The sequence below is a fragment of the Helianthus annuus genome, chromosome 6 (assembly GCF_002127325.2).
Source record: "Helianthus annuus cultivar XRQ/B chromosome 6, HanXRQr2.0-SUNRISE, whole genome shotgun sequence".
Taxonomy (NCBI): Eukaryota; Viridiplantae; Streptophyta; class Magnoliopsida; order Asterales; family Asteraceae; genus Helianthus; species Helianthus annuus.
Genome location: NC_035438.2, coordinates 21212076 through 21228595, shown reverse-complemented (window position 1 = coordinate 21228595; position 16520 = coordinate 21212076). Strand labels below are relative to the sequence as shown.

The following is a 16520-nucleotide window of genomic DNA, read 5'->3' as shown; positions in this document are numbered from 1 at the left end:
AAAAAAACGCCGAACCTTAAAAACCCCACCATCTAGTTCGAAGCTTTTACTAAACAAATGCCACGAACTGGGGGGACTTGATGAGGATGCGTCCGGGACCGGACCGAATACTTGATAGAATGTGAGGTCGGATCGACAGCTCAAAGGATTGGTCGGACCTAACGTCCCCAGTCGAAACGATTAAGCCATAGGATCTTCTCTAACTAACTGGGACCACGGTTTTAACTACCTGATAGCGTCTGGTCTGACCCTAACTAACTCGCCACGTCAGCATACCCCAAAAGTATAAATACCCCGCCAAGACTTCCCACAAAGGGTAATCGCTACTTTCTCTCTCTAAACTCTCATCTCTCTCTCACTGACTTACTTTCTCCTCTCAAATACTTATTCTCACGCCCGAGCTTGGTCACATAGAGGCCCCCCTCCCTGTGACGAGGCTAACGATGTGCTTTCTTCCTGGTGATCTTGCAGGTCTTTGTGAAGGTCATCTGAAGCTCTGTGCATACCAGCTCGGACCAACTGGTTCTTGAGTCTTCAAACACCGTGGAACACTTCCTTCTACGGGTTCTTCAAGCCAACATGATCATTTGAGTCACATGCAATAAAAATATGACCAGCAGTCTCAGTCACTTGCCCACATAAAACACATATCATGTTCCCTACTTGAATGTTCCTCTTTGCTAAAGCCTCTCTTGTCGGAAGATGGTCCAATTCCGCTCTCCAAGCGAAAATACTACATTTGCATGGAACCTAGTTGTTCCATTCCATTACATAATTGTTGTTGCAATCAAGATCGTGCACAAGCAAGCTTCTAACAGATCTGACCGAGAACTCGCCAAAGCTATATCCCAGCCACGACCAAACATCATACTGGTCCGCTAAACCAATGCCGCCAACCATATTACTACACTCATGCAAATATTTCTTTTCTTCGTCTGCGTTGGTTTGTTCCATGGAAGCGCCTCTCTACCCCTAATATTACATGAACACCTATGATTAATCATCTCCATAAAGCCTTGTCTTCTTTCTTGAAACGCCACACCCATGTTTTGTAGTTCTTTAAATTCTCATATACACTTCTTGTTGTGGATACGTATAGTCATCTTACCTCACTCCTCAGCGTCTACTCATATTGATACCATGCTCTAGTACCATCTAATAATGAAACACACCTTTAAAATAAACTTTTGAATCTTGTACACATCCTTTCACATCGTATCATCTAATAATCAAACAGAAGTTGTTAAACTATATATTTTCTTACACACTCTTGATATTCCTTGGTGAAATGTAACCTACCAACACATAGGGATGGTAATGGGTTGGGTTTGGGACGGGTTTAGGTAATCCCAAACCCGGTTAGATAAGCTTGTCCTAAACCCGTCCCAAAACCCGTCGGATTTTTAGCGGGTAAATACCCATCGGGTATTGGGTATACCCGCAGGTTTCGGGTAAACCCGTTAATTTAAAAAGATTACTCGTTGAGTATACTTACCTTAAAACTCATTGGGTATCTATCGGGTAACTACTAACCGATTACATTTTGTACATGTGTAAAAATGGATGTTTCCTATATATACATATTTAATAATATAAAAGAAATTATATCGGGTATACAATCGGGTAAACGGGTACGCTTTATCGGGTAATTGGGTCGGGTAAACGGGTATATCACTAAATCCCAAACCCGTCCCAAACCCGCGAAAAAAATAAAAACTATTCCTAAACCCGTCTCAAACCCGATTAACCGACCCCAAACCCGTCCCAAATATATCGGGTTTCGGGTTTACCCAGCAAATTCGGGTTTGATTGCCATCCCTACCAACACAACACATTACAAAACACAAACGATGCTTCCAAAAGTCTTCTTCACTCTTGGAGCACTCCAATAGCCATCAGTGGGACCAACACCCCCTTTCTTACGTGGCATCTCCTCATAAGCATCCACGTCACCACCAGCACACTCGAATAAACCCTCTCACTCTATAGTATATCCATCCTCAAAACCCTAAAAACCCTATCATTTAAAAATTCAATCATAAATTAAATATCCTTTTCCAATCCAATAATCACACCAAATTATTCAAGAAGATAATGTTATTCTCATGGAATATTCTTAGCACTTATACATATACTAGAATAAAATCCTCATTTCGTTCATCAACTTTTAATCTGTTACAACAACCACATCCGTTTAAACAAATGGCCGTAAGATCAAAGCGTGTAACCGATCCTCTAACCAAAAGAGTCAAAAACCGAATCGTCGGCCGTTACACGCCGGAAAATGCGTACGATAGCAGCGGCAGCGAACACAGCGCCACCGTCAGCCAGATCGCCGATCACTCAGATTCAAATTCATCGTCTCATTCTCTCTCTTATCTTCTTAACCGTTTCAATGAAGAACACGAAGATGAATCGGATCATGAATCGGATCATGAATCGGATTCAGATTCGGATTCTGAATCCGATAGTGCGGAGGCCAAAACCGAAGAAATTAGCTCGAAATTACGAGATCTGAACGTTGATACGTTCAGAAACGCTCTTCACGCGAATGTTGTGAAAGCTGTGAACGTTTTTCGCTGTTTAAAACCTAACGCACAGATTCTCAACCGTAACGTGATGTTGTATCTTCAAAAATTAGGTTACAACGCAGCGGTTTGCAAAACAAAGTGGTTGAGCTGTGGCGGATTAACGGCCGGTAACTACGAGTTCATTGACGTCGTTAGATCTGAATCATCTGATTGCAGTGTTCGTTACTTCATTGACGTTAACTTCGCCGGAGAGTTTGACATCGCTAGACAAACGAATCAGTTCCGGCGGTTCACAGAAATATTGCCGACGGTTTTCGTCGGGAAAAGTGCGGATTTGAAGCAGATTGTTAAGTTAATGAGTGATGAAATAAGGTGGTCACTGAAGAGTAGAGGAATGCTTCTTCCTCCATGGAGGAAAAACCGGTTCATGCAGAATAAGTGGTTCGGGCCGTACCGTCGGACAGTGAACTATACTCCGGCTAACATATCTTCGTCTATTTTAGTTCCGGTGAGCCAGACGTTATCGGCCGTTAAGTGCAGTATGATCGGATTTAACGTCGTTGACGGTGCTCCGTTACTCCACGCGGCAACCAGATAATTTATTTATATTTTAAGTTAGAAATGGTACAATTTGGGGGGTTTTAATTGCGGAGACAATGAAGGGTAAACGCTATCATAAGTTTGTAATAGTACGATGCAACAAACTATACTAACATGTGTTAATTGTATATATTAATCTATAGTCTTTCGTTTTAATATTTCGATCTTTGATATCTTTTGTCGTTTATTTTGAAGGGTTAAATATTGTTTTCGTGACATTATCCATTGAAGGAAGATTTAACCCTTCAAAGTATAGATTTAATAATTCTTATATCATATGCCGTTAACCATTAATTAATATATGATAAAAATAAAAGGGAATGAATAGTAATCATTCCTTATGTAATTTTTATCATACCTTATATTCATTAATTAGACTATGGGGTATGGGGCGAGGGTTAGGGCGTGGGTTTCGGTGTGACCTCTTGGGCGGGAGTTTCAGTCCGGGCGTTGAGCATGACTAGCGGTCCTCCGTGGCCGGCTCTCATTGGCTGGGTTGGCTAGGCCATAGCGGCTAGATTTAAATTTTAAAAAATATCCGTTTGGCTCGTAATCATTCTTTATTATGTGATTTTTCATTATATCTTATATTCATTTATTAGACTATGGGGTATGGGGCGAGGGTTGGGCGTGGGTTGGGTACAAATACCCAAGTCACCACCCCGTGTGGGCTTGGGTTTCGGTGTGGCCTCTTGGGCGGGAGTTTCATTCCAGGCGTTGGGCATGACTAGCGGTCCTCCGTGGCCCGCTCTCATTGGCTGGGTTTGCTAGGCCATAGCGGCTAGGTTTAAATTTTAAAAAATAACCGTTTGGCCAAGCCAAACGGTTCACCCAAGCCAAACGGTTCACCCAAGTCACTATAAAACCCCCCCAACCCCACCGCATGTCCACATCGTTACTCCAAATCTTCACTCCACCTACCCGAACCCGCTACCCACACTTGATACCGGCACAACGCGATGAAGGGCCGCCAACCCAGTGAGACCCGTTACTGGCCGGAAGCTTTCGCTAGCTACCGGCACAACGTGGGGAACGACCGGCACAATTTAAACGCGTGCCAACACAAGTGGCACGAGCTACGACCGAAGCTCGACCGTTTTAAAACCTACTACGATAGCTTCCCGTGCGGTGATATAAGTCACGAAGACTGGGTGGCGATGGCCAACATCCAATTCCGGGGCAAGGAGCGGAAGCCGTTTGACAAGCTCGCCCGGTTCGAAATCTACCTAACGCTTTAGGCTTTTTTTTTATTTTGTAATCCTCTTTTTTGTAGAATTTTGTAATTTTTAGGAACTTTTAATAATAATTTTAGGCTTTTTTTTTAATTCGGTGTGTATTTTTTAATTTAAGGTTTTTTAAATTTTTATAAAACTGGCCAACCCACGCGGGCTAGCCACGCCCCGCCATACCGACCCAACACGTCACTTACCAGCGGGGGGCTCGAAGTCCACGTGTCAACCCATGCCCCAAACCCCCGCCCCATCATACCCCACGGTCGAAAACACCAATGCCTTTCGCGCAACGCGCGTAATTTAAAAACACTAGTTCTATTATTCTAACAATATATAAAGTTACTTGACTTGAAGTCCAACATACAGAAACAAAAAATGTTTCTCACGAGATATAATGAGGTAACCAACTAACCATCTTATTGGGATCGATCAAGGTCTGGATTTGAGTTCTCGGCTACTGATGAGGATAAGTGCTAGACCGGACCGAACACCGTCTATCACCGAACTGATAGCCCCCTGACGAAGGTCGGACCAGAAGTCACCAAAGTCAGGACGCCACCGAACCAAGTCGGATGAACCGCATCAGAACGATCGACCTAGAGGATCTTCCCTAAATAACTTGGGGCCCACAACTCTAACTGTCTGACAGAGACGGGTTCGGCCATAACTAGCTCGCCACGTCAGCATACCCAAAAGGTATAAATACCCCGTCAAGGTCTCCCACAAGGGGTAATGGCTACTTTCTCTCTCTAAACTCCCTCTCTCTCACACTGACTTATTCCATCTCCTCCAATACTTGGTCTCACGCCCACGCTTGGTCACAGAGAGGCCCCCCTCCCTATGACAAGGCTAACGGTGTGCTTTCTCTCTTGTTGTGATCTTTCAGGACTGAGTAAAGATCATCTGAGGCTCTATCCTAGCCAGCTCAGACCGACTGGTAAGTAAGTCTTCAGTGGCGCCATCCCCTCAAATTCACAAAACCTAATTCTTCAATCACTCCCCTTTGAAATCATGGAGTCTTCTTTCCCATCTTACGAAGATATCCTAGCGGGTAATACTGCATCTGCAAAAGTCACCTCCACAGTTCCCGTGAGTTCTGTTGTCTCGCCAGGATCAGTAACAGTACTCCCGACTATAAGCTCCGTGGTTACAGCCTCCGTTACTGCTGTCACACCCCAACCGATGGCGGAATCCTCGGGGCGTGGCACTATGCGAATCAGATTACTTAAGAGAATCCATAACACATATATTGTGACAGTATTTAATGTGTTCATTATCCCATACTAATAAACCATACAATCACATAAGGTATCACATATTTCTTGCCCTCTCGAACAATACAATCCGACAACATAGATTTTTAGGTGGGTTTCTAGACTCCCTAGCTTGATTTGATATAGACTGCTACTAAACCTGCAACATACGTTAAAACAACGTCAATACAAAAGTATTGGCGAGTATACAAGTTTTGATAGAGTAGCGTAAAATAGTTAAAAGTGCTGCGAATTACCAAATACATAAACGGGATACCTCAACATACATGTAAAAGACAAATACTACCAGCTAAGTCACTCGAGCTGCGATTGCAATTGCTATTCATCCTAACTAGACCTCGTCGGGTGCTATAGTACTATACTAGTTAAGGCGGGACCTCGCGAGTATAAGTCCTAACACATATGTAACTAGCATCGCGTATAAATATGCATAACAGTTATTCGCAAGTGATAAATAGTTTGATTGAATAATTCGTTTTGATAAATTCGATTTACTAGGAACGTATGTTACACCCAAAATGCGATAAAAAGGGGTTCGAATATACTCACCGTCGGTGTTCGGCAAGCAAATACAACTTGGTTTGAAGGGAATGCGTCTGAGATTATCCTAATTACAGATCGATAGCGTGAGCGTTGAATTGTGCGTTAAACGGAGCAAGGTGTCGATGAATCGGACAGTTCTCTAGATTACTGAGGTTAAAGTTAGGTGTCGGACCCAAGGTGAAATCCGGTCGGATGGCCTGTCCGTTCGGATGGCCCGTCCGTTCGGATGACTACCTGACCGTCCGGTTGACTACCTGTTCGTTCGGATTGACTGCCTGACCGATCGGATGGCCTGTTCGATCGGATGGCCTGTCCGATCGGATGGCTGTCCGATCAGATGGCTGTCCGATCGGATGGCTGTCCGATCGGACGGCAATCCGTCCAACGATCTAGTCGTCCATGGAATTTGACTAATTTTGAAAGTTTTCGACGGTTTTGATCGAGACGGTGTTGTGACCTGCTAACCAAAAGAAACCCCCCCTCGAACCAAGGGACCCGATCGGACAGGAATCACCCAAATCTGACCGGTTTACTAATTCATGATGGTCGTTCTTGGTTAACCCGAAATCGGTCGTCTCTTTGTTAGAAACCGGATTTTGAACCAACACGACACTAAGAATGAGTAGTAGGTCGGTACAAGCTCCGATTCTATTGGTCTTGAGTGCATTGAGTGTAAAAGAGTTGAAAGAAAGTTGGAAAACCATCTTTCAATCCTTTTATTCATGATTATGTGTAGATCTGTTTTGAAAATGTTGTTTATTCTTGTGGAAATCCTTCGGATCTGAGTTGTTCTTGGTGGAATGAGGCCAACACTTGAAGTTCATATGAACTTCATGATGACATCACCCTAGAACACCTCAAACCCATCGATTTCACGGTTAAAAGTTAAGATGTAGAAGAGAAAATGATAAAGACGTGCGTGTAGATCATAGAAGTACAAGATTTGAGGTAAGAACTTACAAGAATCGTGAGAAATCGGGAGAAAATGGCTCCAAGGCGTGCTGGTCGAATGAGAGCTCCACATCAGGGAGAATGATGAGAGTGGAGGGGGTATTTATAGGCAAAAGAGGAGAGAAGGTGAAGTGGTGCGTTGGATCGGATGGCTGCCCGATCGGATGGGCTGTCCAATCGGATGGGCTGTCCGATCGGATGGCTGTCCGATCGGATGGGCTGTCCGATCGGATGGCCATTCGATCAAACGCCTTCGGCGAGCTGAGTTTTGGCGTTCCTTTTCGATCGTTAAGCGTTGCAATAGTTTGGTTACACATTCTCATCCACATTTTCATATATTTATTATAATTAGCCACGTTGGGTCGTATATACATATCCATATTTCACAGTTGCGATACAATAATCGGGTTTCGTTTCGAATATGCGTTACTTTGCGACGCTTCACGGTTATCGAGGAGGGTAGAATAGGTCCTCTCTCAATGTCAGCGTGAACGTTAATGTGTGTGATGCGATGTGCGTTTTGATAAATGAGTTTGCACTTACGACACATCACAGCTATCAAGGAGGGTAGTATTGGTCCTCACTCGACATCTTCGTGGTTGTCAGCAAGTACGATGTGAGGTGATAACGATAAAATATGCGATAATATGCGAAAATATTGCGATATAGCGAGGTATGCGATATAGTTACATTATGATCTGAATCTCGGGTGCTAGGCGTAACGAGTATAACGAGTAGTAACAACGCAAGAACGTGCGGGTTGTTACAGTCTCCCCTGTTTTAGGAAATTTCGTCCCGAAATTAATCCACAAGAAGGGTCGCGAGAGTTGATGCGAGCGATTAAGCGATAAAAGCGACGAGGTAGCGAGCGATCGATAGAGAATTAACGCGCGAGAGTATTGCGAAGACTAAGCGAGAGTGATGAGTTAAAGAGATTCGTACAATCAAAGGCGATACACACACAAGAATGCGATTCTAGAGCGTATTAAATTTTCGAAAAGACGATTTAATTAGGAAAAACTTGTTCATGAGAATCTTCTCACGGTGCGGCGTTAACTGTATTGATGTTCACACCAGCGCTATGAGAAGGGTTTTGGTTAGGTTACTAAAAGATTTTAAAGTGATTAAAACTCGTTTTACGAAATTTTCTCGTCACGCGGTAGTAACTTGAGTCGATTGTCCCTCTAACGTTATAAGATAATCTCGTTTTGTACAAAGGTTTTGATCAAATGTTAGAAAAGTTTCATAAGAAAAGATCAGTTTAAAATTCGTTGTAAACAAAGCCTTTTAATAATATCAAAATTTAACTTTAAGGTCGGCCCTGCATGGCACTTTTCCACGAAAGTTCGACAATATGGTTAAAACACTTATATATAGGAAGTACCAGCGGCGTATCCACCATGTTTTAGCCATATGGCTTTCGTCTCGTGAGGCCGTGTCATACGTGTCGACATAGTACAGACAGATTTGTGATGACTTGATCCAAACGGGAAACGGTTGGATCAAGTCTTAAAAGGCGAACTGAGTGACGAAGTCGTTTTCGAACTCAGTTTAGCGATACGAGCGAGTGCGATAAGCGGTAGCGGGATGCGATAATCGTTAACACTAACACAACATAGACATAGTAAGCGAAGACGGCGGCGATGAGCGAAAAGCGATAAGCGACAAGCGATAGCGACAACCGTCAAGCGATGGGCGACGATCACTGCATTGCAAGTGATGGGAATATGCGATTTGATTAGATTAGATTAAACAACACCAAAATTTTAACTAACATTAGACCCCACATGGCCTTTTTCCACAAAAGTCTGCTGATATGGCTAAAACACTTATATATAGGAAGTACCAGCAGCGTATCCACCATGCTTTAACCATATGAGTTTCGTTCCATGAAGCGAGGTCATGTGTGCTAATCACAACACAGACAACATAAATAATGGTCAGCGATAGCGATGACGATAAGCGTTAAGCGATACATGACGAGCGATGGAGCAATACACAAGCGATAAAGCGATATCCACGATAAGCGATAGCGGGATACATCAGCGATAAAGCGATACCCACGATAAGCGATAGCGCGATACACAAGTGATAAAGCGATACATACAATAGGCGATAGCGCGATACACATAATAAGCGATACACACGATAGGCGATAGCGCAATACACATAATAAGCGATTGAGATTGCGAGATAGATTCCAGCGATAATGCGATTGCGAGCGTGTTGACTTACGAAAAGTCTTGCGATTACACGCTTTGAGTCGCGTTTGAGATTGTTACGCCTTACGATGTAGTGTAATGTGTCGAAAATAACCACAATAGTATAATAGGTCTACGTTCCAACTTCACGTGGCACTTTCTTCACAAAACTTCGGTTAGCATGGCGAAACACCGTCATGTTTCAACCATACGCCTCCCTCCGGTGAATAGGTGTCACCCTTCGTCAGACATGGTCAAGATGCTTATATATAGGAAGTACCAGCGGCGTATCAACCACGCTTAACCATGCCCTGAACGTTAAGGCATCATTGAAACTCACTACGATCTCCGTGCACTAACCGAAATAATCCCGTGTGCACCCGTGATTAATTTGATTCTTGCACGTTTATTGTACCTTATCTCAAGAATGCATAGTAGGGGTAAAATACATCATATAGTACATAGTGCTAGCATTAGATTGTACGCGAGTAGAAGAGAAATAGAATCCACATGCGTCGAGAGATAGAATAAGCTTCCACACATAAAAGAGATTGAGGGCGATAAGTCGTATTATTACAACAACATTAAAAGCAAAGTAACGTTGTTGTGGAGTACTCTTGCGAAGACTGCGGTTGTTGCTGAAATTCCTCAAGGTTGCGGTCCCGTGCGACAGTGTTGCGTAAGATGACCATACCAGTTGCAATTTGCGCAATAGCGACGGTTAGCTTGTAACACCTCGAATTTTTGTGTCCAATGATGTGTTAACACGTGTCATTTGATTACACGTGGCATCTATAATAAATAAAGGACTAATTTTGACAAACCTTGAAAGTATATAAATTCGAGGGTTATAAATGTCAACAAGGGTAAATATACTGTATAGTAACCCTGAATAACGCTTGTACCCTCAAACGAATAAATCATAGATCGTACGGAAGCGAAACGCGGAAGAAAGTGAGAGATTACGAGCTACAGGGGTTAATCGTGTCAACATGTTTAATTATACCTCTGAGTGACCCTTTAACGTTCCCAAGGCTTCGTAACAGTATTATACGCTCACTAGAATATACTGTACAAATTCCGCGAAGTTCCGTCTTAAAACGAGAGAGTAATACTCAAATTCGTATGAGAAGGGTTGAAAGCGTCAACAATGAAAGTTAAGGCTTTCCGGATAATTAATAAACTAACCAGGGACTTAATAATGCGGGTAAATAACACGAGGCCCCTATCGGTAAATAACCGAGGGCCAAACCGCAAAGTTACCCCTTCAAGCCCGAAAGGTCAGGTAAATCATTACGAAGGATTTCGTTATTAATTACCAAGATTTCGTAATCATTTCAAAAGATTTAAAATTTCTGGAAACCAGGCCTCTCGCGACCCGCGTGATGGTTATGGTTAAGTTGAGGCGGGCCGCGAGCCTCCTAAAATACGCGCCTGATATTTGAATATCAGGCGACCCGCATTAAAATGGCATGGAACTCCCATGCGGGCCGCGTGGGACGCCCAGATGCAGAAAGTTGTAACATCTTGCCTTTTGAGCATTATGAACGACCAAGAACCAATAAATGAGGCATGGGTGCCCCCTACTCGACCCATAATCCTCCAAGACACCTGCCATTCATCCAAGGGCACTTGTAGACCCTTGTGTGATGATCTTGGACCATGACATTGGCTATAAATAGCAAGGTTATGTCCCTAAGTTCATCACAACTCAAAACACTTCTATCTGATCATTTCAAGAGCATCCAAGTCTTCTTCTTTGCTCTACAGACAAGTCTCAAGCTTCTGTAAGTGATCTAACCCTTTGTGGTTTCACATTTCCTTAGTAAATAGCTAAAAACCAAACCGTCGTAACTACGGTTTGACTTTACAATAAATCAGTGATGGTTCAGTCCTACGACGAATCAAAGATAGTTATGAGTTGGTATTTATGTGGGTAATAAACCCCTAAAAGGGTTCCCTCTGATCACCACTCTAACTATGTCAAATATCGAGTCAAACGCGCACTTAAAAAGTCAACAGAAAGCTATTTTAGCGATTTATGCATAATCTGTAATGTACATACTAAGAAACCTGTTTTGACACTCATAAAATATGATATTAAGTATATAAACTTGTTTGCGCTCGTTTGAATCGATCATTTGCTATATTGAACCGGTTCGGAGCCGAATGTCGCAAAAGTTTGACTTTTGCATTGACTTCAGTTCTGACCCGTTTTAGTGAGGTATAGACATACCTTAGGACTCTCTTAGGACCAGGTTACATGATGGTATAAACCTCTGTGATCGGTTCATGAGTTATCCGAGTCTTTTACGCATTTCCGTTAATCGCCTAAAAGTTGACCGTAACGCCATTTTGAAAATAAAATGAGTATTTCGGACACGTGAACGGACCAGAACCTTGCTTATTAAATTATAAGCATGTCCTTAAAGTTTCACGTCAATCCGAGGTCTAGAATGAGAGATATGCTAAATAGCGCAATTAAAGTAAACTTTTGTAATAAAAGGCGCAATTAGCATAACACCCATCTAAACCAAGATTTCGTCGCCAAAACTTTTACCCACTATTATAAAATAATATTTTAGGAATTTTAAAGATTTTTAATAATTTTTACCTTGCTCATAACCTGCGGTTATGGCTACGGTTCGGTAAATACCGAATATGCACTTTTTGGCCAAAACTTGAGTTCTACAAGGTCTTTTGACCCGATTCCAGTTGCTACTGATTTTAAATAATAAATAAAGTATTTGAGACTTTATAAACTGTTCGGGAAACTCAGATTTCATGTAGAACTCGAAAAGCTCTTTAAAAGTCTTTAAAATGACCGAAAAGCCCCTACGGGGCATAATATCAACTTAAACTCGTTACGGGCATCACGGAAGGTATCCTATTGATACCACAACCTCTTTAAGGCATATTGACTTAGGAAATAAGCGTAGGACTCTCATGGTTAACCGTTTCGCCTATTGCGCGCACGGTTCGGCTTATGAAACTAGTTTTCATAAATTAGCCGATACGGGTCAAATTATATTATTTGAACCCCAAATTCCAGAGTGTGAACCATAAACCCAAATAAAACGAGTCTCTGAACTTGTTGGGTCAGAAACACACTCCATACTCGGTTTTCGCCTTTTCGCGCGATTAAACCATATCTATATATATCGGAACCAACCGGTCTAGGCTACGGCTAATATGAGGACCCGTTAGGATTCTAAGAGGTTAATTAAAACCTTCGTTCCAGATTAGGAGCCCCGGTAAAAGCTATCGGCGATTTAATCGAACTAAGGATATATACTTGCAAAGGTAAATAATTGTAAAACCCGTGAGGATATCTCAATGATATCAATCTTAACTTGTGAAAGCGCGGAAATCAAACACAAGTTGATTCAAGAATAATATAAAGATCAAACTAACAACGATAAACAATAAACAAAACGAAAACTTGCATTCAAAGTTTACCAATGACTGATACAAGTATTCGATAGGAACTCGGTTCCTTAGCTTGTGTCGCCCCCAACTTGTAACCACAATCAACAACCCTTAATCAAGTGATTAAGGTTGTTTAAATACAAAACATATAGGGCCGATATCCCTAGGCCCATGCGACACATCTAACTAGCCCAAACCACATTAGTTAACCCAAAACATAAAGAACTAGATAATTACAAGATCAATCCCTAGACATTGCTAACCTACATGAATAAACCTTCAGGTTCCAACAATCTCCCCCTAGGTTTATGCATGCAGGTTCTTCTGACTTCAGTTGCCTTGATTACCACCACTCATATTGTCTTTATATCCACCAAAACCCTTCTTATGAATATGCATGACAGAAGCTACTGCAGACGTCCAACCCTTAGCAATTTCCTCATATTTTTCAGTAGCTCTGATTTGGTTGCTTGCTAATACTTCAAGATCTTCAACTGCAAGATTCAATAAGTCGATCTGATCTACCAAACAGTAGCTAGCATCTCCATCACAAACAATCACCGCTTGACCAAGACGTTCATCATACGCCCAAAAGTGCAATGTCTTCAGCGCCCCTTTTGGAATCTTTCTCACCAACGGAATCGTCTTCTCTTTATAAGTAGCGGGCCAGTGCACAATCTTCATTCGTTTGTTTGTATACGGATCCCTAATCCCTTTCGCTGGTTTAACAATAGAATCCGCTGTACGCATCGAGGGAAAACCTTTAGCAACTTCCCTTTTCAATCTCTCGAAGAATGCATAACCAGGACCATTAGGCTTATCATCCACATAAGGTTTATTTGTCAAGTCTGTCAAATCTACCTTAGTGAAAGACTGAAATTGTCCTGAATGTTTGTACCATTCGACCGGTCCAACTTTCCTCTTGATCCACCATCTGTTACGATCATGATCATAACCCCAGCTAACTACACCAGATCGATTTCCTTTCTTATCGTAGAGAGTTTCACCAACATCCATTAAATGATGTGTAGCACGTGCATCTTCATCATCTGGATTTGCATTCTTATTCTTCAGAATCACAAACTCTCTTTTCTTCTTCAACCTCTCTGCTTTAGCTTTCTCTGCTTCTGGATCAGTAATTCTTTCAAAGTATTTTTCCATAGCAGCATTCCTTTCAGCATTATCCTTTTCAAAAGCTTTCTTTCTGTTCTCGACATCAGTTGGATCAGAAAATTCTTGTCCAAACTTCTTTTCAAGCTTTCCTCGTAGATCATAAACAATATTGAACAATAGGCTAACGTCTCCTTGCAGTTGCTCAATTTGTTGATCTTTCTTCACAATTGTGTCTTCAAGCTGAATGACCTTTGCATCTTTATGAATTGAATCTTGTTCAAGCACAACCAAACGTTTCTTCATTTCCCTCATGCTTATAAACTCATCATCATCACTAGAATCACTGTCAAAAGGCATTCTAAGTGGTTCTACAGGCCTTTTACCACTTGAACTGCTCGGTTCTTCATGAATAGTACCAGAAGGTCCAGCACCAGCTTCATTGTGAACTTCAACATTGGGCCTAGCTTCATTCTGAACTTCAACTTCCATTGTAGCTATATCATCTCTTTGAGTATGAGTATGAGCACCAGACTCAAAGATATTCTCTGTAGTGGTGGTGGTAGCATCGTCAACATACTTTTCAAAATCAAAGTCATACAAACCTTCGGTATCTTCAGCAACAGTCACGGATTGATCTTTTCCTTGTTCGATAAACATTCCGGGTCTAGGATCCCTCCTTTTCCTTTTTAACGGAATAGAATCAGAATCCCTTGGGCTTTCTTCTGGCTCTTCAGTAGATACTGACAGATTGGGAGGAGGATTTCCCATCGTGTCAGTCACTTTCTTTATCAGCATTGCCAAACTCTCAGCAGAAATCACTGGATTAACTGTAGAAACAGCATCAGCATTAACTTCAGGAGGAAGTTCTATGTTATCATCATCTGAATCACACGTAATCTCAACACCTTCATCGTCAGAGTTAATAGTGATACGCTCTGGCTCAGGCTCATTTTCAGCTCTCCTTTGAATGTCATGTTCTTCAGCAACAATGGCACGTGCAGGTACGGCTTGTGCCATGACAGGAATCTCAACAATGTCTTCGGTCTCTGCAAACTGACCAAACTTCTCCAACTCGATCAAACCTTCAAACTTTTTCTCTGTTCCCTTCTTCGTAGTGAGAGCACCAAAACATGAAGGGCCCATAGGCTTTAACTCCAAAGTGTCACCAGATCTCTTTAATTCAGGATAACGCTCATTTAGAATCATCTGCACAAATCTAGGATACATAAGAAACTTATCCTTTCGAAGCCCAATAGCATTTCTCTTCATCGCTTCCAGAACATATCTTGAATAGTTGAACGGCTCATTTGTAATCACGCAAATCAATGCAGCCGTCTGTGTGGTGTTTAACTGATCAATTCCCCCTCGATTTTCTGTCATGCACAACAAGAACATGTGCAGTAATAGACGCCAGTATGGATGAACAAACTTCTTAACCAAGGGAGGAAACTTTCCTTCATAACTCAGTCGTGGCAAAATTGCTTCAATGGTTCCAGCAGCAAGCTCGATTGGATCCGTTTCCTGATCATTGAACTTCAACACATCTCTGATAATCTGCTCCGTCACTATAATCTTCGTCCCATCGATCTCAGCAGCTATAGCTCCCTTTCCTTCAATGATTTCAACTGCAGCAGTCTTCCAAAATTCTCGAATTAGGCTTTCATAAACGACCGGATTTTCACGAAGAGCATGAACAATACGGCATGTATTTAGGCCTTTGATCAATGACGTGAATAGCTGCTTGTGCTTCACAGGTGGAGGTGCCAAATATGCTACTTGATTATGAGACGCGATAAACTTTAAATCCATTTTTCTGCACATAACACAAATCATATAAGTTTCCAATTTCGACAGTGATAAAAAGTTAAAAATAAAACAAACACTGTTACTGTTCACTCGAAACCATGAGTCGCAACCCAAGGTCTCGAGTCGAAACCATAAGTCGCAACCAGGAAATCTGAGTCGCAACCAGAAGATTGCGAGTCGCAATCATGAGTCGCAACAAACCAAGATGAGTCGCAACCATGAGTCGCAACCTTGAGGTTGCGAGTCGTAATCACTGGTTTCGAGTCCTATTGTTCTTGATTGCGACTTGAAACTTCATCGGAAACTTCAAGTATTCATCGGAAACTTCATCGGAATCATCAAATATTCGCCGGAATCTTCAAAAATTCATCGGAATCTTCAAATGATATTCAAAATTCCTGCAAAACTTGATCAATGACGTCATTATACCTTGATGAATGTCAAATCGGATTGCGAGTCGCAATCGGAAGTCAGTCGGAACCGTAGATATATGCCGGAATTTTGAGAGAGTCTTGAAACTAGATTGCGAGTGAATGAAGAAAAATGACTCGTAATCACCATTTATACTTCCACTGTTTCTCATGGGCCCAAATCTGTTGGGCTTGGGCCTTATGGACTTGGGTTCAAAAATGATTTTCAAGAGATAATTTAAACAAACCCAATTTAAAAATCTGATTTAACAAAAATTACCCATTAAACCTTTTGAGCATTTATTTGCAAAATAAAACCTAAAACAAAATTAAATAATAAAATATTATTTACAAAATAAAACAGGAAATTTGCAGAGATGCTCAGGGATCAAATCACAAGGTTTCGGGCTTGACTTCACTTATCAACACT

At 41.8% G+C, this 16520-nt stretch overlaps 1 protein-coding gene across 1 annotated transcript; it reads left to right on the top strand.

Moving 5' to 3' along the window:
* The first annotated feature begins 2202 nt into the window (after positions 1-2202).
* LOC110944511 lies at positions 2203-3129 on the top strand. The gene has a single exon (XM_022186173.1). It carries the CDS (start codon positions 2203-2205, stop codon positions 3127-3129), a length of 927 nt encoding a protein of 308 aa, XP_022041865.1.
* The last annotated feature ends 13391 nt before the right edge of the window (positions 3130-16520 follow it).

Coding starts and splice junctions, on each gene's coding strand:
- LOC110944511 (XM_022186173.1), top strand. CDS start 2,203: ATGGCCGTAAGATCAAAGCGTGTAACCGATCCTCTAACCAAAAGAGTC.